This window comes from Mus musculus, chromosome 12 (genome assembly GCF_000001635.26).
Source record: "Mus musculus strain C57BL/6J chromosome 12, GRCm38.p6 C57BL/6J".
Classification (NCBI taxonomy): domain Eukaryota; kingdom Metazoa; phylum Chordata; class Mammalia; order Rodentia; family Muridae; genus Mus; species Mus musculus.
Window position 1 is genome coordinate 71,943,795 of NC_000078.6, and position 20,945 is coordinate 71,964,739.

At 44.5% G+C, this 20,945-nt stretch overlaps 1 protein-coding gene across 8 annotated transcripts in view; it reads left to right on the forward strand.

Moving 5' to 3' along the window:
- Positions 1–20,945, forward strand: part of Daam1 (dishevelled associated activator of morphogenesis 1) — a 161,427-nt gene that overhangs the window by 112,845 nt on the left and 27,637 nt on the right. For 5 of the 8 annotated variants that reach the window (XM_030246636.1, XM_030246637.1, NM_026102.3 and 2 more), the window contains 12 exons: positions 260–593; positions 1,390–1,500; positions 1,604–1,707; positions 2,434–2,500; positions 2,721–2,838; positions 3,205–3,343; positions 3,599–3,657; positions 7,400–7,587; positions 8,039–8,338; positions 8,658–8,765; positions 14,953–14,979; positions 16,012–16,118. In XM_030246636.1, the coding sequence (XP_030102496.1) occupies positions 260–593; positions 1,390–1,500; positions 1,604–1,707; positions 2,434–2,500; positions 2,721–2,838; positions 3,205–3,343; positions 3,599–3,657; positions 7,400–7,587; positions 8,039–8,338; positions 8,658–8,765; positions 14,953–14,979; positions 16,012–16,118 (1,662 nt within the window). The remainder of the gene's footprint in view (positions 1–259; positions 594–1,389; positions 1,501–1,603; positions 1,708–2,433; positions 2,501–2,720; positions 2,839–3,204; positions 3,344–3,598; positions 3,658–7,399; positions 7,588–8,038; positions 8,339–8,657; positions 8,766–14,952; positions 14,980–16,011; positions 16,119–20,945) is intronic. The other 3 variants (XM_006515643.4, XM_006515644.4, NM_001286452.1) reach the window with 1 other exon arrangement.

Genomic DNA, 20,945 nt, shown 5'->3' on the forward strand with positions numbered 1-20,945 from the left:
GAAGATACAATCTGTTGGTTGGTTCGTTGTACCACTGAGGTGCGTGCCTTGCCTGCAGTGGAGATTTTCCTTTCCACAGTCTAGTTAGACAGGCCATTGGGTCTGTGCCATGGAAGAGCCAAAGAGTTACAAAGGCCTCATTAATGTAAGCCTCTGGGTTCTTCAGGAAGTGAGTCGACTTCCTTTCCCCTGGGCTTTTCTATCAAGGATGGTTACAAAAGCACAAAGGGACAAATCTAACCACCTCTCTTCCTGACAGGTTTGTAACCAGATTCATCGACTTGGATGGCCTGTCATGTATTCTCAACTTTCTGAAGACCATGGACTATGAGACCTCTGAGTCTCGGATACACACCTCCCTCATTGGCTGTATAAAGGCACTAATGAACAACTCTCAAGGCCGGGCCCATGTCCTGGCTCATTCTGAGAGTATCAATGTAATTGCTCAGAGTCTGAGCACAGAGAACATTAAAACAAAGGTGGCCGTGCTGGAAATCCTGGGCGCTGTGTGCCTGGTTCCTGGGGGCCACAAGAAAGTTCTGCAAGCTATGCTGCACTACCAGAAGTATGCCAGCGAGAGAACCCGCTTCCAGGTTGGTGCCCACACCCCCCAACTCTTGTCTTTATGTAAACAAGCACTTTTGCTGGCCCTGAGGGTGGGAGGGAATTACTTAATAGTTCCCCCAGTAGTGAGGGCTCACACTTTGTCTTCAAACGTTCCCTTCCTCTTAGGTTCAAGAACCAGAAACTAGAATAGACTCTCTGCAGTCAGTCAGTCTGGGGTCAGAGATCTACTGAACTCAAAGCTGTGAGCCCTGGGCCTGGAGTACTTGCTGCTTTTACAGAGGGCCCAGGTGCAGTAGTTTAGCACCCACGCGGTGATTCGCAACCATCCATCATTCCAGTTCCAGGACATCTGAGGGCTTCTCCTGACCTCTGTGGGCACCAAGTGCACACATGGTGCACAGACTTACATGCAGGCAAAACCCTCACCCAGAAAATAAAAATGAATACATTTAATAAAATAAAACATCGTAACAGCATCCTGTATCTTAACATAGCCCCCATCTTCTGTATCCACTGAATGCAGTATCGCACCTGAAAAGTTTACAGAGTACTGTTCTTTATTTAGGATCAGAGTTAACAGTGAGATTGTGTCCTCGTATTTTTACTCAAAAACAGAAAGCAGATAGAGACAAGGAAGCAACGTTTCCTGTACTTTGTATATACTTCCTGTGAACACACCTGACTTCTGGGAATCAGTATAATTTTGACTGAAATTTTAAAAAAATTAACCTCCATGCATTAAAAAATAAAATTTCTTAAAATGAGCACAGGTCGGGTTGGCAATGTTTTAGACCCGTATTTTTCTACTTGTATCACTGACAGACGTTAATTAATGACTTGGATAAAAGCACTGGGCGTTATCGGGATGAAGTAAGTCTCAAGACGGCCATCATGTCCTTCATCAATGCAGTGCTGAGCCAGGGAGCCGGAGTGGTAAGATGCTTGCACTGCAGCCTTGCTCAGATGCATTAAAGAATGCTTTCCCTACACGGTGACTGCACAGTTGGAAAACCTAAATATGTGTCTGAATTTTCAGGAGAGTTTGGACTTCAGGCTCCATCTTCGCTATGAATTTCTGATGTTAGGAATTCAACCTGTTATAGATAAATTAAGGGAACATGAAAATTCAACACTAGACAGGTAAGTAAGTCCAATGTCTACTGCCACAACCTGAGACGGTCCGTGCAGCGCCCATCAGGTGGTGCAGTGCCAGCCCACGGGCTGCTTCCGGACTATCACATAGTGTGTTTGTCCCTGTAGACTGCGACATCTGGAATGTAGAACTCAGAGTAAGAGGCTAATAAAACTGTACAAATAAATAAATGAAATGAATAATTTTCTGATCTGTAGCTCAACAGCGAGCCAAGTGCAGGTATATGGGCTTCTTTGCCATGAACAGTCGGCAAGTGGGATCTGGACATGTTTTAGATTTGATAATTACCTCCTGGCTAGTTGTCCTCTTTTCCCTCTGATGATTTTATTTAACTCATCAGAAAGAACCTGGTTAAGCAGAGGCATTCAAGTTTTGTTGCCCGTTTCTTTAGGAGATGGCACTAGAAATCAGGAAGGCTCTTTTTGATTTTTCCTTGTGGGGCTGAGGGTGAGCCTCGGGGCCTTACTTTCCTGTCAGGGTGGTTACTCACCACTGACCACACCCCCTGCCTTTGCTTTTGAGGCAGGCACTCACTGTGCCCCTAGCCTGGGCTTGAGCTTGGGCTGCTGCTGTAGCTACCTCCTTAGGGATGATGGGATTACATCGTACAGCACCTCAGTGCGCCTAGAGCTACGCTTGAAAAACCCTCTGCCCCCTCTGCTTGTGTCGTGAGACATCCCGCTTTTAGTCATTTTTGTTCAATTTCCTTTCAGGCATTTAGACTTTTTTGAAATGCTCCGAAATGAAGATGAACTAGAATTTGCCAAAAGATTTGAACTGGTATGTAGGCTCATAATCGTTCTGGTATGACATGTCAAGTCAAAGGACTTGCCTCAGAAATGCATGTTCTGAGTTGGTGGGGGCCAGTGCAACCCGTGAGCTAAGTCAACATCCTGCTCTGTTACCTAGATGGCAGGATTTGATTGTATTTGCATCTTCCTTTATCTGGAGAATTAAGCAACTGGATGTTTGATTCGGCTTTGTTTTTCCTATAAACTAGGTTCACATAGACACAAAAAGCGCCACTCAGATGTTTGAGCTGACCAGGAGGAGGCTAACCCACAGCGAAGCCTACCCCCACTTCATGTCCATTCTGCACCATTGCCTCCAGATGCCTTGTGAGTGCTCCGACCGTGTGGGTGCCATGGAGACCTGGGACAGTGTCCAAAGCGCATACTCTGTATTCTCAGCAGTACTAACTAGACTGGGGCATACCAGGGACCCCAAGCCTCAGCTTTGTGGCTCCCCGGTGTTTGTTTCCTCACAGATTAAGGGCAGTTATGAAATCCTCAAAACGAAATGACTTATATTTTACTTTGATTTCAAAATAAATGCATGCCTTACAGCACATGTAGAAAGGGGTATGGAGAATGCCTCCTGACCAGGTCTGTGGCTCTACGGGGTGCCTGCCTGCTATTGACAGCGACTCATCCTAGTTTACACACAGCCTGAAGATGGCTTTCTCTCCCTCTCTTACTTTTTAGACAAGAGGAGTGGTAACACAGTTCAGTACTGGCTGCTGTTAGACAGAATCATACAGCAGATAGTTATCCAGAATGACAAAGGGCAGGATCCCGACTCCACACCTCTGGAAAACTTTAATATCAAGAACGTCGTAAGAATGTAAGTCTCTCATCATGCCACCTGCAAGATAATGAGATATCAGTTTGTCCTACCTCAAATAACAGCGGGGCCAGATGAATGGTTCTAGGGGTCAAAATGAGCTGCAGATAAACATAGCTCCATCTAGGTGACATCTGGGTTTTCCCCATTTCCCCAAGGACTCTGCAGTACACTGTTTGTGTGCCCAGAGAGACCACGTCTGGCAATGCACACGTTTTGTTTTCTGTTACAAGTATTCCTTTACCTGTTCCACAGGTTGGTTAATGAAAATGAAGTTAAGCAATGGAAAGAGCAGGCAGAGAAGATGAGGAAAGGTAAGTGGCCCTGGCAGGGCGAAGCTGCCTGGGAGGCCTGGCTGCTGGGGAGTTGGAATCCGGGCTCCAGGCTCACTCCTGTGCATCAAGTAGCCTTTCACTTTGCACACCTTAGGGCATTCTGCATTGACTTTTAAAAATGAAACCACTTCGTTTTCTTGCTATTCCCGAGGTGTTTCATCCTTTTGCTTTATTACTTTGTAAATAATTTTAGAAAAGATTGTAACATTTGCTGTGTAGAATTTATCATTGAAAACAAAGGTGGAAATTGTTGGTGCTTTATTTTAAGGGCCCCTACAATGGCTCTGCAATAAAGGTCCTTGCTGCCAGGCCTAACAGCCTGAGTTTGATCCCCAGGACCCACGGAATGGAATGAGAGAACTGACTCTTACTTCTGTACTCAGCGTGTGCCCTCTGCATACACTTAAGTGTGTGCGCACGCACACTCACTCATTCACTAAAGGTTTTGAAAAGAAGTCATTAACTTAAGATTTCCTTAAAACTATAGAGCACACAAGCCCCCACCTCACAGCCACGCTTCACTTAAAGTGTTTTGGGTTTGAATAAATACAGCAAGAAGGTTTAGGTTTCTACAGTCTTAGGACAAAACCGTTAGGCACCTTGGTACTAGCAGTTCTGTTCTCTCCATGGCCGTAATGTGACTCTAGTCATGGGCAGAGACACCATGTAGAAAATGAACGGCCGCTGTAGATATGTCTTATGAATGTTAGCAGGCCGGCCTATAGAGGTACTGGAATATGCCTTTGATGTTCTCAGCCTCTGATGGGACAGACATTCATGTTCCTCCTGGTGCCAGTCACTCACAGAAGCGTACAGCTTGCCTCCCTCCTTCAGAAGCTTAGCAAATTAAAGTCACCTTTGGGAAAACAGCCACACTCCCCCACACCTCACCATGGATGGTGGACTTCCTTCCACTTGTCAGAGTCATTCAGTCAGCGCTGGTGACATACAGCCACAGTCACCCAGGATATGATGATCTGAAGCACGTGGCCAAGAGGTGGCCTGAACACTCCTTTTTCTCACACCCCATTTCCTCAGCGCAGCCAGAAGTGTCAGGGGCTGCTGTGCAAACTGTGGCCGCTCTTTACCCACATTGCTCTCAAGTGCTCTTTACAGTACATCCCAGAATCCACTGTGAATGGAAAGAAGAGGCACACTGTCTACGGCCAAGACAAAAAGAGAGATTAGGTGAAGGAGAATGCAGTCCACCTTCTTTTTTTTTTCAAGACAGGGTTTCTCTGTGTAGCCCTGGCTGTCCTGGAACTCACTTTGTAGACCAGGCTGGCCTCGAACTCAGAAATCCACCTGCCTCTGCCTCCCGAGTGCTGGGATTAAAGGCATGCGCCACCACGCCCGGCCACAGTCCACCTGCCAACCTGACACAGCCCAGAGTCATCTGTGGCAGTCTCTATTTAAGGGTTGCCTTGATCGGACTGGCCTATGGGCATGTCTTTGAAATATTTTCGTAGTTGAAAATTGATGTAGGAGAGCCCAGCCCACTGTGGGCCGTGCCACCCCTAGGCTGTAGGCCTGAGCTGTATGAGAAAGATAGCTGACTGTGAACCTAAGAGCAAGCCAGCAAGCAGCACTTTGTGATTTTTGCTTCAAGCGCCTACTCAAGTTCCTGTCTTGTCTTCCCTCAATGACCTATTGAGACCTGGCAGTATAAGAGGAAATGTGCCCTTCTTGCATTAGTTGCTTTTGGTCCTGCTGTTTACCACAGCTCTGGAAAGCAAATGAGAGCAGTCGGTGAATGCACGCTCAAGAACGCACTCTAATGTGTGTAGGTTTGAGCTCACAGTTGAGTGCATTTGGGACAGGAGATTTAGGGTCATCCAGCCGTACATTCAGGGGACACCTTTGAATTGTACTAGCTTCTCAGTGGGCATCTGACCCCCACCTTCCTTCCTGTGATCTCCTCTTTCACAACACGGAAAGCGAAAAATAAAATAAAATAAATGGAAAATGAGCCTAGTGGAGCACATACTAACTACACAGCAACCATTACAAGGGTTCAGGGGTAGGATGGCACAGGAGAAAATCTCCAAGGTCAGTGGGAAGAATGAGGTGGTCTGTAAAGTTATGGTCAAACAGAAGAGAAGAGAGATTATCGATAAAATGAGTTCTTGTCTGGGAGCTTCAACTGACGAAGTCAGATTGCATTCAGAGGAGGAGACAGGAAGCTGTTTGAACTGAAGTTGGAGCCTATTGGAGGGAGAAGGCTGTGGAGGCCAGGCCTCTGAGAAGGGATCGAGAAAGCCTCAGTGAATGAACAATAAATGATGCCAGTTTGGGAGACAGTTTACAGGCTGGCACTTGCCAAACCTGCCATCATCCCAGGATCATCAAGGAGTTTGACCCAACCAGTCTCTAAGCCCCGCCCCCTACTCCGCCCCCTACCTACCTTCTAGATTGGTCACAGAGGGATTTGGCCAGTGGCCTTGGATTGCTAGGAGCTCTCACTGCATCTGAGGTATAACCAGATTTGTCAAAAGACTAGTGAGGAAAGTGGGGAAGGAACGTCCCGAATCACTTAATTATCAGTGAAGTGGAGATAGAAGAGGGAACTGGGATTAGATGCGGACTGGAGTCATGCATCAGTGTAATGGTAGACCTGATGGGAGGTTCTTTTTTATTTGAAAGCTGATAAAACTCAAGGATTTTCATGGCTCACACCTTCCTGCAAATTCCAGTTTGGAGAGCCATGGAGGAGGGAACCTCAGTAAGAGCTTAAATGTGTTACCAAGTTCAGAAGTAGAGAGCGGCGGCGGCATGTTGCTCAGCCCCAGTGGGCGGTGTCACTAGTGCACTCGCTGGCAGGAAAAGAGGCTTTGAGGAAGTATTTGAAGTACAAACCTGCAGCCTAAACTTCACTATTGCTCGCTTCCGAAACCCAACACCCCTCCTACAGCTTTATATTCCTTGGCAAAATGAATGGCATTACTCTGAATTAGATGCCTCCTCCTGTCCCCCTCCTCCGTCCTCTGACCCCTGAGCCTTCCACACCCGAGGAAGTCACAAACCACACCTGAGAGCTGCTGTTTGCCCTCTCAGTCCTTGGTTCCCATGGTAATCAGTGCTGCTACCCTTTAGATACTGAATATGGAGACAATAATGTTTGCTTTTACTACTTTTAATAATCTCTTGCCAGAATCGTAAAGTAGTTCAGGTCGCCTTGCAGGAGGGCAGGGGACCTGACTCAGCTTCACAGTACACACTGGGCCTGCCAGCAGCTCTCTGTTGTAGCACAGACTCCTCCTCTGGCTAGTGGGAGACAAGCCGGCACATCTCATCCACCAAAGCTGCCCTTCTCCCTGACCCATTTCTAGTATGTGAGCAGGGGCTTTGCTTTTCAATAGTCATCTTCCCTAATGTCGCTGTGAGGCCACCAGTATGACAGGATCCAGAATTAAGGCAACATTTTCCATGAGAAGTTGCTCAAACTTTTTTTTTTCTTCTCATTTTTGGCACCATGGCTCTAAGGTCTTTTCTTCAGTCTTTCCCAGAACGCAGTTACTAGAATAGTTGTATGAGGCCTTTTCCCAGAACAGGCACCGTTTAGCTCCTAAGTTGCCCTTCAGTGAAGAATGATACCTGGGTCAGGTTGACCCACAACTTCTACATCGTCCTTAGCCCATAGGTTGTTTTTTTTTTTTTTTTTTCAAAGAAAATGCTTCTCTCTGACAATTCCATTTTCATGTCCTGTTGTTCTCTCATCAAGAGCACAATGAGCTACAACAGAAGCTGGAGAAGAAAGAGAGAGAATGTGATGCTAAGACCCAAGAGAAGGAAGAAATGATGCAGACCTTAAACAAGATGAAAGAGAAGCTGGAAAAGGAGACAACTGAGCACAAGCAAGTTAAGCAGCAGGTGGCAGACCTCACGGCGCAGCTCCACGAGCTGAACAGGGTGAGCGAGGGCTGATTCCCGGCCCCTGTCTACCAGGGTGACGAGACCCTCTGAAATACACAGCTCTGATGTAGGGATGAGATCTGAAATGCTTCGCTGTTGATCTCAGTAGTGTGGACTCGAACCACCAACGTCCTGTGGCTTAGGCAGCAGAGGAACTTTGGAGTTGTGTTTTTACTACCAATCTTGTCCTAAGAACAAAGAAAGATCACATTAGCTTCTTAGAAAAGGGACGTCATAAAGCCAAACTGTGGGATGGTGCAAGAAATGAGAGAGACTCCAGGGACAGGCCCTAATGTGTCCAAAGACATGAGGGTCAAGATCTACCTACCCTCGAAAACCATGTCCTCAAAAATGTGGGTGCTTTGTTGCACATTCCTTCGACAAGATTAGATCTTAAAGTCGTTCAGTGACTTTTCTTCCATTGACTTTCTTGGTCTTCTCTTTCCAGAGGGCCGTCTGTGCAGCAGTCCCAGGAGGACCCTCACCCGGAGCCCCTGGAGGACCCTTTCCTTCCTCTGGGTTGGGGTCTCTTCTCCCTCCCCCACCACCCCCACTCCTTTCAGGTGGAGCACTTCCTCCTCCACCACCTCCCCTCCCTCCTGGGGGTCCTCCTCCTCCCCCAGGGCCTCCTCCCTTAGGAGGAGTTCTGCCACCTCCTGGTGCTCCAGTGAGTCTAACACTCAAGAAGAAGAATATTCCCCAGCCCACCAATGCCCTGAAATCCTTCAACTGGTCCAAGTTGCCTGAGGTAAGCCATTTGTTCCCATTTTCCCATTAGTGGATGAGTGGGTGGCACCTGTAGCTCTGTGTTCTCAGAGGGCAACCGTCCCTGCTGCTGGGTAACTTGACCATCTAGTGTGGACTCAAGGTTCTCACCAGCTCCTATGTTAGTTGACAATGTCTCTGTAATAATTATACATTGCTTCAAACCAGCTCACTGGAACATCCTGTAGAATTATAAATTTGAGATAATGGTACTTAAAAAAAAAAAAACCAACAATCCACCCTACTTACTCTTTTTTCTGTATGACTGTCAATCATGGAACTTGTTAACTTGCTGTTTCTAGAACAAATTGGATGGAACAGTATGGACTGAAATTGATGATACCAAAGTCTTCAAAATTCTAGACCTTGAAGACCTAGAAAGAACGTTCTCTGCCTACCAAAGACAGCAGGTAACAACATGAGCCTTCCAGATGCCCCAAAGTCCTGTGTCCTTGGGCATGGCTCCTGGGCCATGCTGCTTGGTCTCCCCAAGGCGTTCCTGTAAAGCAGCACAGCTACCTGTCCCTGTGCGTGTCCAGTGGCCCATCAGTGCATGTGAACCACTGGAAGGCATGTGGACTCTTTGTGGAGAAGCTTCCTATGGTAGTGGATCTACATCTTCTTTATGTATAGGCAGCACTGTATGTTATATGTGCTTACTCAAAATGAATCTCTAGGCGAGTTAGGATCCCCTTGCAGTGTTTGTTTCTGAAACCATGCTGGGCTGTCGGAGTTAGAAATATCCAATGGTTAGGCTCAGAAGAAAAACGCTTTTTGGACTAGACAGACTCTTGAGAAGTTTGGGGTTTGGTAAGAACTATAATTTGGCAGCTAAGTAGAATCTACAGAGGAGTCTTACCCAGACATCATGAACATTATAGACTCACTAGTACGATTGTGCGAGCTGAGCAAGAGTGAAGCTGTTAATGATAACAGGAGAGCGAGAAAAGCTACTACTATCCTTCCATAATGGTGGCCAGAACATGGTGTGGGACCTATTGCCTGCACACAAGGACAGGCCCTGGTAGGTAGCCTCCTTGTATGCACTCTGGTCACATCTGTGTAGAATCTCTTGTTGCTCTAGAGGGCTTTCTCCAAAAGTCTAAAGTGTGGGTAGAAAAGGTTACAGCAGAGTAGCTAGGTATAGAGAATTCAGAGGAACAAAGAAAAGGAGAGAGGCAAGGTCAGAGCTCTGGAGAGGGGGAAATTGAGTCCAGGAGTGTGGAAAGGTTCTTAAGGCAGACCAAAGGGGAGGACCTGTGAACCAGCACACTGCCTTTAGATGGGCCAACAAGTGCCAGGCATCTGCACAGGGGTTTCCTGAGAGCTTCCCTGGCAGCCTGGCTCCTATGTGAATGAGCAGGGTGGAGCATCCTAAATAAGCAGCAGGCTTCCTTGTCTGCTCTCTTGGCTTAGCTCCTCAGAAAGGCTGCCTCAAAAACCAAATGCTAGGCACCAAGGAAGAGATGGGTGGACAGAGACTAGAGAAAAATGAAGCTGGGGGGTTCTTTTCAAGATGGTTTCTGATGTATTTGTGTGGGAAACAGGGTGCTATTCACCAGAGGATTTTACTGTGAGAGAGGGAGAGTGTCTATGCAGGGCCTTTTTGTGCTGGTTCAGTAGACTAGGAAAATAAAGTCCATTGCCTGCCATGATGCCATTAACCCTCACCAGCCCTCACCCAGCCCCTTCATAAGTACAAAGATGCCACGTGCACTGTTGTGCGCCAAGCTAGGGAAGGTGACAGAAAAGGAGATGAGGGCTTGTTCAGAGAATAGTGCACCTTATGTCTCAAAGAACAAACAAAGGTGTGCTCAGAGCCCGTGGCCTGCAGCTACTCAGCCCAGTTCATTTCTGATTGGCTTCTGTGTTCTCCTTCTTTCTCTGGTGCCCTAGGAAGGAGGTCCCTGGATCCAGGCATAACATTTTAGCAGGTTTCCATGTAATTCAAGTAATCTTATGATCTGGCTACAAGTCCCATTCCTTTCGCACTTCAGGTTGTCTGAGGTGAAGGTTTGGAAATGTAGAAAAGTGTATTCAATGGAGGGGAAGCGACAAGGGTTCCACATGGTGCAATTCAAGTCTAAGCATGTGGGTTGCATTTGTGATGAAGGCAGGTGGTTGAGAGGCCCAAGTTTACAAGCCTCATAATTAACCGGCTTTCAGCAGAAAGCACAGAAGGATGCTGCCAAAAATGCTCTGGGACAAATATGTGGACAATTTTCAAGAGTTCTGGGAGAGACAATTGCAGAAAGCTCTGCAACTGAGTAACTGTTTCCTAGCAACCAGCACTGTTTAAGTAATCAGTAACTCATCCCGGACAGGATAGACCAGAACATTTCCGTTCTTCTTAAGACTGGGTAGACTGGTGAGGACGGGCTATCACCATATTTCCAGCAGTACTTTCTGAAGACAAATGTCAACACACCCACACCTCTTGAGTATTTTAAATATTCCCCTTCTGGTATAAAAATAGAAGATAAACCATCAATTTATTTTCCAAATGAGGGTAACTTGAGCCACTTTGTTGCATTTACATTGTTGAGAGTCAGAAAATGAAAGGCTACAGGCATCTTAATTGAAATATGTAGGTCAGAGTAAATGAGGTTATTCTTTCACCCCAGAACTACAGCATCAAAGACCTGTGTGTGTTCATTCCAGACATGGCAACACAATATGCAAATATCACCACATTTAAACTGCTCTTATTTCTAGTACCAAATGAATACCAAGAATCCATCTTTTTCCATGTTAGCTCTTTCCTGCCTCCAAAGATATGAAACTTGTCTAACTCTGGACTTGAGCCATTTGTTTGTGTTAATGAATTTTTAAGGCATTCGGAGGAACACACATACATCATACGACAGGCATCTGATAGGACCATCTGAGCCTGATTTTGACATAACTCAGCATAATTTAAATAAGGAGTGACACTTTGGGAATGTATGCATTCGTGTATATATATAAACACACACCTCCATAAATATATACATTTGCCTATAGTTATAAGCTTACAAGCCATTCTGTCATTCAAATCAGGTATTTAGTTTGTCTCCCTTATATAAAAATTGTGTCAAAAGATCAGATGATTCAAATTCGTTCAACTTTTACATGAGCCCACAATATAATTATAGTATAAAGCAGAGATGAGACAACCATAAGTAATTGTCATATGAACCAAGACATTGGTTGCTATTGGTTATGTGTCTGGTACTCGGTATGATATAAACAATTCTTATTCTCATCAACCATAAAATTTAGTGCTCAAGGAGTTTCTGTGTTTGTTTCCTTATTTAATTCTCATCCCAACTCTAGGAAGGAGGTGATATTCTTATATTGCAGATACTGTAAACAGGGCTTAGTGTGTCCTCAGTATCCCAACAGGCGCCAGCCACACTGAGGACAGTCTCGCTTTACAGAGTTCTCGCTTTCTCTTTGTTCTTCAGTCTGTGGCTTTATTCATTACCACCACCAGACTGTGGGGAGTGGGATTTTCTTTTAAGTGCATGCATTAAAGGTGTAGAGAGCCAGTTGTGTAAGCCTATGCCTCTCATGAAATGCAACTATTCCCCTGGGCACATTCCAAAAGTTCATTTGAAAGTCAATTCCTTGAATCTCAAGACCTTTTCTTCATTGGAACTACATTACACATGATCTCCAGGTCTGCCCCAAGAGACTGGTTTTTAATACATAGCATCAGATGCTGTGTAATTGTTTTATGAAGATACAGTTAAATAGCCCTCACATCTGTAATGGGAAATTTCATCCTGACATGCTAACAGTTCATTTCTATCTATACAGATGGATAGAGGGAAGATGAGCTAAAGAGACTATTTGCATATAGGAAGTCTTCACACTAGCAGCTCACAGAGTCTCTCTCTCTGCCTTGCCCTTTGCCTGAGGACAACTCTTCCTTTAGGAGTCTATGATCCCCACACAGTGTAACATTTCAAAGCCATCATCCTTTGATTTAGGGAACAAAAGACAACTACTGACCCAGGCTCCATTCTCCAACTCCAGTGCCTGAGTGTAAGTTTTAAGTCCTTCAGTGTCCCATTGGGAATATTCAGCCAGATCTACAATTTCCTTAAGAACAGTCAAGAATTTTTTTTTATAGTCAAGTTAGTTTTTGCATCTAGTTTTCACATTGAAAATTCATAAGACAGTTTCGCCCCCTTCTTCAGCGATGCCAGTTTTCTCTCTTTGCTTTGCGGTGCTAGAGATCAAGTCTCGGGCTTCATACATTCTACGCAAGTGCTCCCCCACAGAACTGTATCTCCAGCTCTCAGTCAGCATACTTCTTAGTCTTAGCACCAAAAGACCAGAAAAACTGTGAAGAGTGTTGTTGGGTTTGCTTATTTAAGTGTAAGGCTGCAGAGATGGTTCAGTAGGTAAAGTAACACCGAGCCTAATGGCCTGAGTTCAAACCCACCTCGTAGAAGGAGAGACTAGACTTCCACAGTTGTCCTCTGACTCCATGCATAGGGTACATGCACACACACAAATAAGAAATAAACAAACATAGTTTTTAAGTAGTTTGAAGGTCTGTGGTAAGAAGTATCAAATAAGGATTGTATGTAAATATTAGCATATGTTTGAGTTTGAAAGGATTAAAATTCATTCATGTAAAGATTATCATTATCTATGCAAGGCTAAGCCATCATTTCATTGTGGAAGAGTTTATAGTGGTTTACAGGCATTGATCCCTGAAAATTCAAATACCAACTTCCTAATTCTATTCCAAGCTCATATCTATTCCCCTTTAATCTCCAAGGGAATAGGCTTTAAACAGATCTTAGCGTTCCTGAAGTGAGCCTGGGAGCGTCATCATTTCTAGTGTGCCCTGTCTAATGAAACCATCTCATTTGTGATTTCATTTGTAATATGTTAATTACGGGGTCTTCAAAGAAGTACTGTCTTAAGGCTAACAGTTACCAAACCCTCATATGGCATTCTTCACCCTCCCTGGAAACGCAGGCTGTGCCACTTAGCAACTAGCTGCCATGCATATTGCCGCTCATGGTTACAGATGGACCAGCCTCTCTACAGACTCAGACAAAGAGTGGGCAACGTGACTTGTCAGTTCAAAAGCTTAACTAATTGTGTCTTGTTTGCTTCTAAGCGTTGGCTCATAAAGAGGTCAGATGTCTTCATTTCTCAACAGTGTGAATGAATTTAAGGTATAACACGAGTTTCTAGAAAGCTTTATAAAAGTTTCTGTTTTGAAGAGTAGACAGTGAGAGCAGGGTCTTTTTAAAGTAGTACCTTTCTCTTTGGTTAAGTTGCCAAAGTCTTCTACCTTTAAAACTACTTTTATTAGAAGAGTCCTAAAGAGCTTGAGAGTAGAACATCTAAGTCATAACAGGGGCAAAAGAAAACTGGGATATCAGGCAGAAGAAAAGTTTCTTGTGGTTATCAGCATGCTTTTTAAATGCTTTTCCAGAGAAGCAGCCTCCTTGTATGGGTAGACCAGGGCTGGATTTGGGGGTGGGGGCGCATTCTGTTTCCCACTAGAAGAATTATGCGAAACAGTTCATCTGTATAAAATTGGCCTTGGCAGTGCTGCCGAGGCCAGGGAGACCTTAAGGAATCTGCTGAGCAAATGCTAGTTGTACACACTGTTGGCCTGAAAGCTGCAACGTGTTTTGCACACCAAAGCGTCTCTCCATCCTGCCTTGCAAAAGTCTGCAGGAAGAGCTGCCACTTTCTCATTGCATACCATTAGCTCTTTTTTCCCATCTTTACTCGAAACTCCTCTAAAAGTTCTTTCAAGAAGCTGTTGACCTTGTCTGCTTGAGACCCTTGGGACATGGCCACCAATAACTGCACCAATGGCTTTTTGGTTTTCATGCTCTGTGCTGTACCTAACACCTCCCCACAGCACCTGCTACCATGGTTGGCACCCTCTAGGAAGGGGTACTAGAGTTGGCATCACTCATGTGGGTCACACTACTGTCTTTTCTTAGCTCTTCCTTATGATACAAGAAGACAGGTATTTCCACCAAAGGGAAGCACATTTTCTATAACAATATGATCGTTCAGTGAAGCTGATGAATTTAATTGATAACCTTCAAGTAAGAAATTCAACATGGTGGCGGGGAGTATAGCTCAGTGGTGGAGTATTTGCCCAATGTGTGTATGTGCCTGAGTTTTGAGCATCGTGTGTACAAATACAGACACACACACACACACACACACACACACACACTCCTGCACACATGAACATGTGTACACACAGACAGTCACACATTCACTCATGCATGCACCACATTGAATAAATGGAAGCCTAGTGGTTGTTTTAAAGAGGAATTATTATATTCCTTCTCCTTCTAAACCTTTTCTTTCCTGAATGTGATTTGCTCCCACTTGAAATGGTGTGGAGCAAATGTCATCTATCATCTTACACTGTGATCTTCACTGTATCTTCAGCCAGACTGGCCCACTTGAGCTAAGGACTTAAAGGGCAGGAAACATCTCCTGCCCTTTTGTCCTGCACCACCAATGTCCTTAACTGCTTTGACTTTCCCTGTTTGCTGCTGTGGTTTCTGAATTGCATGTATCTGATTTGCTTTCTCTATGCCTCTGCCATGGCTGTAGGAGTTCTTTGTGAACAACTCCAAGCAGGTAAGCAAGCTACTATATAACCCTTATTTAACACAGCTCCTTGGCTCACTGTAAGCTTGAAATCCCTTGGTTATCTTGTTAGCTAATGTAAGACTAGGTGATTCCACTGTGGGATTCAACTCTTCCTGGACTGTCTCTCCAGAGTATGCCTGAAATCCGAGCACAAGAGAGAGACCTTTTCTCGTTTAGCCCCATGGTTCTCCGATATTCATGATATTCATTCGCACTGCCTCTGCTTCCTAAACTGTGACACAATCCCAAAGCTCTCTTGGTTTCTCTATATTTTTTTTTAAATTCCATAGTGCATAGTCCTTAACCATTAATGAAATCAAGTTGGCTACTTACCAAGTTAGCCTATTTTCTCACCTTGAACTTTGTATTGCATCTAATTGCTTTATGTCTGTTTCACCTTAGTTATACCTGGCCGTCATGAATGAATAAAATAAGCAAATAGTGTTCAATTGTTAGCTCAGGTAACTGGGCAGATTTCTACTCCCCCTCTCCATTGTCCTGTCAGGCTTGGGAAATGAAAGGTACATTAGGCTTTGGGGGACTTCCCATTACACACGAAGGTGTTTGGGGGTTATTTCTCAACTTTCTTGACTGCTAAGGATTGCACATGGTTCTCGGGTGAGTGGGCCCCTTAAGTGACTGGCCTGGTAATGACAGGGCTCTGCTGAGCTTGATTCACAGTGACAGTTCTTCTGTCTGCTGTTTGCTGAGATTCGAGGAACAAAAGAACAGCGTTGAGCACCAATAATTTATGCACGTTTAACATCTTCAACTTGGAAGGAGGCTCTTTGTTCTTTTAAATAATGCTTTTTCAAATGTGGGTGGTCAGCTTTGTCTTAGCCTTTTTTTTTTTTTTTTTTTTTTTTTTTTTTGACTGCACCACCTTCTGAACATTGCCTCATCATCTCAGTTTGGCCAGGGTATGGGTATGTGCACAGAGAATGTGGAGGAAAAATGTGTGTGTGTGGAGCCTGACTGTCCACATTTGACTTTGATGGATGTCTCTTGTGTTCTTTCCAGAAAGAAGCAGATGCCATTGATGACACACTGAGTTCCAAACTTAAAGTCAAAGAGCTGTCAGTGATTGATGGTCGGAGAGCTCAGAATTGCAACATCCTTCTGTCGAGGTACTGTTTGGTGCTGAATAAACATGGCTGGGAGGACCAGCTCTGCTCTTAGCTTAGAACCAGAGGGCTGCTGTTCAATTTTACTCATTTTCTGCTGAAGTGCAGGTCTTCCAAGCCCCTTCTCTGTAGGGTGAAGTGACACTTGCTGGTGTTTCTTTTCCTGGAGAGATCTCTCAGGCTGGATGCTGACCTGGTCTTTCCTTTCCAGAAGCCTAAGAAATGAACTGACTTCATTGACATCTCACAGTTTCGTCCTTCAGTCACACTGTCACAGAGTCAGGAGCTGTGTTGGTGCTTTTCTCTAGTTTGCTTTCTGGTTGTTTTTGTTTTGTTTTGGGTTTTTTTTTGTTTTTTGTTTTGTTTGTTTGTTTGTTTGTTTTTTTGAGACATGGTTTTTCTGTGTAATAGAGCCCTTGCTGTCCTAGATTTACTTTGTAGACCAGGCTGGCCCCCTGAACTCACAGAGGGCCACCTGCTTCTGCCTTTGCCTTCTGAGTGATGGGATTAAGGACATGTTCCACTACTCTTGGCTCTATTTTGCTTTTAATGTCACTTTTTTATATTTCAGAATTACATGAGTTCATTCTCCTTTTGAATATCTTTGTTTTATAAAGATATGTAAATCTCAGTGAAATGTTAATTTGTCTAATTCAGCCTTCTTCAAAAGTCTTTCTTATAACTTGTAAATTAAGACCTTAGAACTTGCCGGGCGGTGGTGGCGCACGCCTTTAATCCCAGCACTTGGGAGGCAGAGGCAGGTGGATTTCTGAGTTCGAGGCCAGCCTGGTCTACAAAGTGAGTTCCTGGACAGCCGAGACTATACAGAGAAACCAAAGACCTTAGAACTTGAAATGAAAAAATGGAAATTGGGAGCCTGAATTGTGATTGCAACTTCTGGCAGTGTGGTTCAGTCATTCCATGTTTCAAGTGGCTTTTGGTATGTGGTTAGGCAAAGATAGCTAATGCTAATGAGATGCGGGAAGATGCAAACATGTGATGCTGACAGTGGGACCTAAGAAGATAAGCTGCAGAGTGGGAAGAATGGCATGTGTGCACTGGGGCTGGGCTAAGGTGACTCGTGGAGGGAGCTAAGATGAAAAGTAGAGGTCCTTATTTCTGAACTGGCCATCGACTGAGTTTCTTTGAACACAAAGAGCCACTGCTCTGTTTTAGCATAGATGCCTGATTGTTGGCTGGGTGGATATTTCTACTTCAGGGAGCAAGTGTTCCCTTTAGTGAAAGAGAAATTGAACCTTCATGAGATCCTTGAATTTTAATGCAAAGTGTAAGGTAACATGAACCACCCATCTCATCTCTGCTCTGAGTGGAAGCTATAGAAATGGCCAAGCCCCTCAGCCTCACTTTTGCACCATGAACCATGCTTAAGATAGATACGGGATCTGCCCTAAGGTAGACCACTGGAGTGTCTACTCACTTGCTTCCATGGTGTGTATATTTAGGTTGTTACCTTTTCCCAAATAACCTTCCTAATTGGAAATAGAAGTGAAGGTTTGGGAGAAGGTGTGTTTGTTCTATTTTTTTAAAGATCTTGTTATGTGTTTGACTGGTTTTGCCTGCATGTATGTCTGTGTACCATACATGTGCCTTGTGCCCATGGAAGTCAGAAAAGGCTGTCAGATTGCGTGGGACGATAATTAGGAATGTTTGTGAGCCCATATGTGGGTGCTGAGAATCAAACATTGGTCCTCTTTACTCCGGAGCCACCTCCCCAGCCTCAAGTTGTTGTTGTTTTGTCTTCATCTGAATCCCTCTGCCTATATCTTGTGCATTTGCTGTCCAGAGCACCTTCAACACATCCCTTGACAAAGATAGATATCATTCTGAATTTCTACAGTGTTGAAGCGCTTGGAGAGTACAAGCCGAGACCTCACTCCTCATAAAGAAAGTATTCCCAGTGCTCAGTGCCAGCCAGGATAATTACCCAGGCTGTAGATAAGGTTACAGCTCTTTCTGGCTTATTTCCCATCCCATTATTATAGGGATTATTTTGTATCTGTGGTGTGTAAGACCTGATACTTCAAATGTCACAGAGCCTAAGGTAAAGTAATAGAGCACTGTGTGTGTATAAACGCTCTTTTTTTTTTCTCTCCAAGACAGTTTGCCTGGAACCTAGTTAGACTACCTATGGAAATTCTTAATAGATGATTATAATGAGTACAACATAATGGTATGGTGAGGATAGCAATATAACTTTGACTCTCAGTGATTTCATATTAGTCAGGTCAGAACCCAGGCAGTTCATTATTATATACAAAAAGCAGTTAGGGACTTTCAGCAGCAGGGTATGCACAAGAGCATGTCTGTACTTCTTTATAAAACAGTAGGTCTTTGAGGCATTTGCTTGCACACCACCGTGCTGGATGCATATTTACCAGAACTTATGGTGGTACTGTGGTTTTGATCTCCTCTGAAGATGCGTTGAAGAGTTGATTCCCAGTGCACAGCTCACAGGCGGACTGTAACCAGTCATTGGTTTCTGAGAGCTCTGAACATAAAAATGGACCCATTCATTGATGGTTTCATAATTGGACCATGTGGATATAAACTATGGGAATGCACACTTGGTGGAAGGATGTCACTGGGATGCATCTGTGAGGGTGTATCCTGTCTCTGGCTCCTTCCTCTTTATCTTGCTCCTTCCCAAACCTATCATGACAGCAACCTTTTGCTTAGCTGTGCCCTCCCCACCGTGATGCTCTGCCTCACAATGGCCCCATAGTGATAGGGCTAAGAGACCACCAATCACAACATCTGAAGCTACACGTGTCCCTGCTCCCTTCAACGTCTTCACAACAAGTAGTTAATCCCAGTGAAGAAAACAAGCAAATCAAATGGCACTGCTGCCTTTGAAAGCTCAAGGCTGATTGGAGATGAAAAATGTTAGTGGAGAGAAGACAGCATAACTCAGGGCTTGCAGTGGCCTTACTGGAGGTCACAGAAAGCTCAGTCATATGAGAGAGGAACTCTAGCAGGGCTTCCTAGAGAAAGTGTGTCTCAAGTGTGTGCACTAGAGATGCGGGGGAGTAAGGAAGGCAGCTCTAAGCAGACTTCAGACTAGCAAAGCAAACCCTGCTGGAAAAGGAGACCTTGGGATTGGCATTTGTAGTCAGTGAAGCCCGGCAGGAAAGCTGGGTGTTCAGTCTTGGGCCGTTTAGGGACTGTAGTGGCTATTCCTGGTTGTCAACTTGACAATATTTGGAATGAACTACAATCCGGAATTGGAAGGCTCACCAGTGACCCTTATCTGGAGGCTTGGAGATCCTTATCTGGATCTTGGTTTGAAGATCTTGAGCCATAGTGGCTATGGATTCCAGAAGATTGAATCTCCGAGTTAAGGAACACACCTTTAATCTGGGCTATGCCTTTCATCTGGGATTAAAGGTGTGGTGGAACACACCTTTAATCTGGGCTACACCTTTTGCTGGAGACAATATAAGGACATTGGAAGAAGGGAGTCTAGCTCTTGCTCTTGCTCCTTCGCCTGCTTGCCGTGTGAGACTGAGTAACTGCTAGATCCTTGGATTTCCATTCACAGCTGCGACTGAACAATTGTAAGGAATTGGGCTGCCGACTGTAAGTTATCAATAAATTCCTTTACTAACTAGAGACTATCCGTAAGTTCTGTGACTCTAGAGAACCCTGACTAATACAGAAGTTGGTACCAGGAGTGGTTCTAGAGTAACAGAAGTACAAGGATGAATCTTTTAAAATTCTGGAATTGGCTTGTTGATCCACCAGCACTTTCAACTATTGAAACCTCTCCAGATTCTCTCCCTCCTGGGAGCTCAGAGAATTTTGAAGACCCATGGTTGAAACTATATTCCGAACTTAAAGAAGCTAATGCCCTTGATTTTCTTAATGAATTAGGTGATTCAGTGCACAAAGCTTTCTACAAGATGGGGAAAAAATCGAAAAATGATTTTACTGGCTGGCTGCTCTTAGTATCTGTGGAAAAAATGATGAATGAAAGGAAGGAGTTGTGTGATAAAATCGAAAGGCTCCAGACACAAGTAAACGATCTAAAAGTTGCTAAGTGTGTCCTTGAGGAGAATCTTCTCTCTTGTAGCAATAGAGCTCAAGTTGCAGAAAATCAAACAGAAACTCTCATTGTAAGGTTGGCTGAACTACAGCGAAAATTCAAGTCTCAGCCTCAGAGTGTGTCGACAGTTAAAGTAAGGGCTCTAATTGGCAAAGAATGGGATCCTACAACATGGGATGGGGATGTGTGGGAAGACCATGTTGAAGCTGAGAATTTTGAATCCTCAGATTCTCAAGGGTTTGCCCCACCTGAGGAAGTAGTACCCTCAGCCCCACCTCTTGAAATAATGCCTTCCCCACATGAGGAAAGTAATTTTGCAGAGTCTGCTCACGGCCCACCAATAGTTTCTTCTAGACCTGTAACCAGACTCAAAGCAAAACAGGCTCCTAGAGGGGAGGTAGAAAGTGTAGTCCATGAGGAAATTCGCTACACTACTAAGGAGCTTAATGAGTTTGCTAATTCATTCAAGCAGAAACCTGGTGAATATGTGTGGGAATGGATTTTAAGGGTGTGGGATAAGGGTGGAAGGAACATAAAACTAGAGCAGGCTGAGTTTATTGACATGGGTCCTTTGAGTAGAGATTCTAGGTTTAATACGGAAGCTCGCATAGTTAAAAAAGGTGTCAAAAGTTTGTTTGAATGGTTGGCTGAGGTGTTTATCAAAAGATGGCCTACTGGAAATGACTTGGAGATGCCTGATATTCCATGGCTTAGTGTTGATGAAGGGATTTTAAGACTTAGGGAAATTGCAATGCTAGAGTGGATAT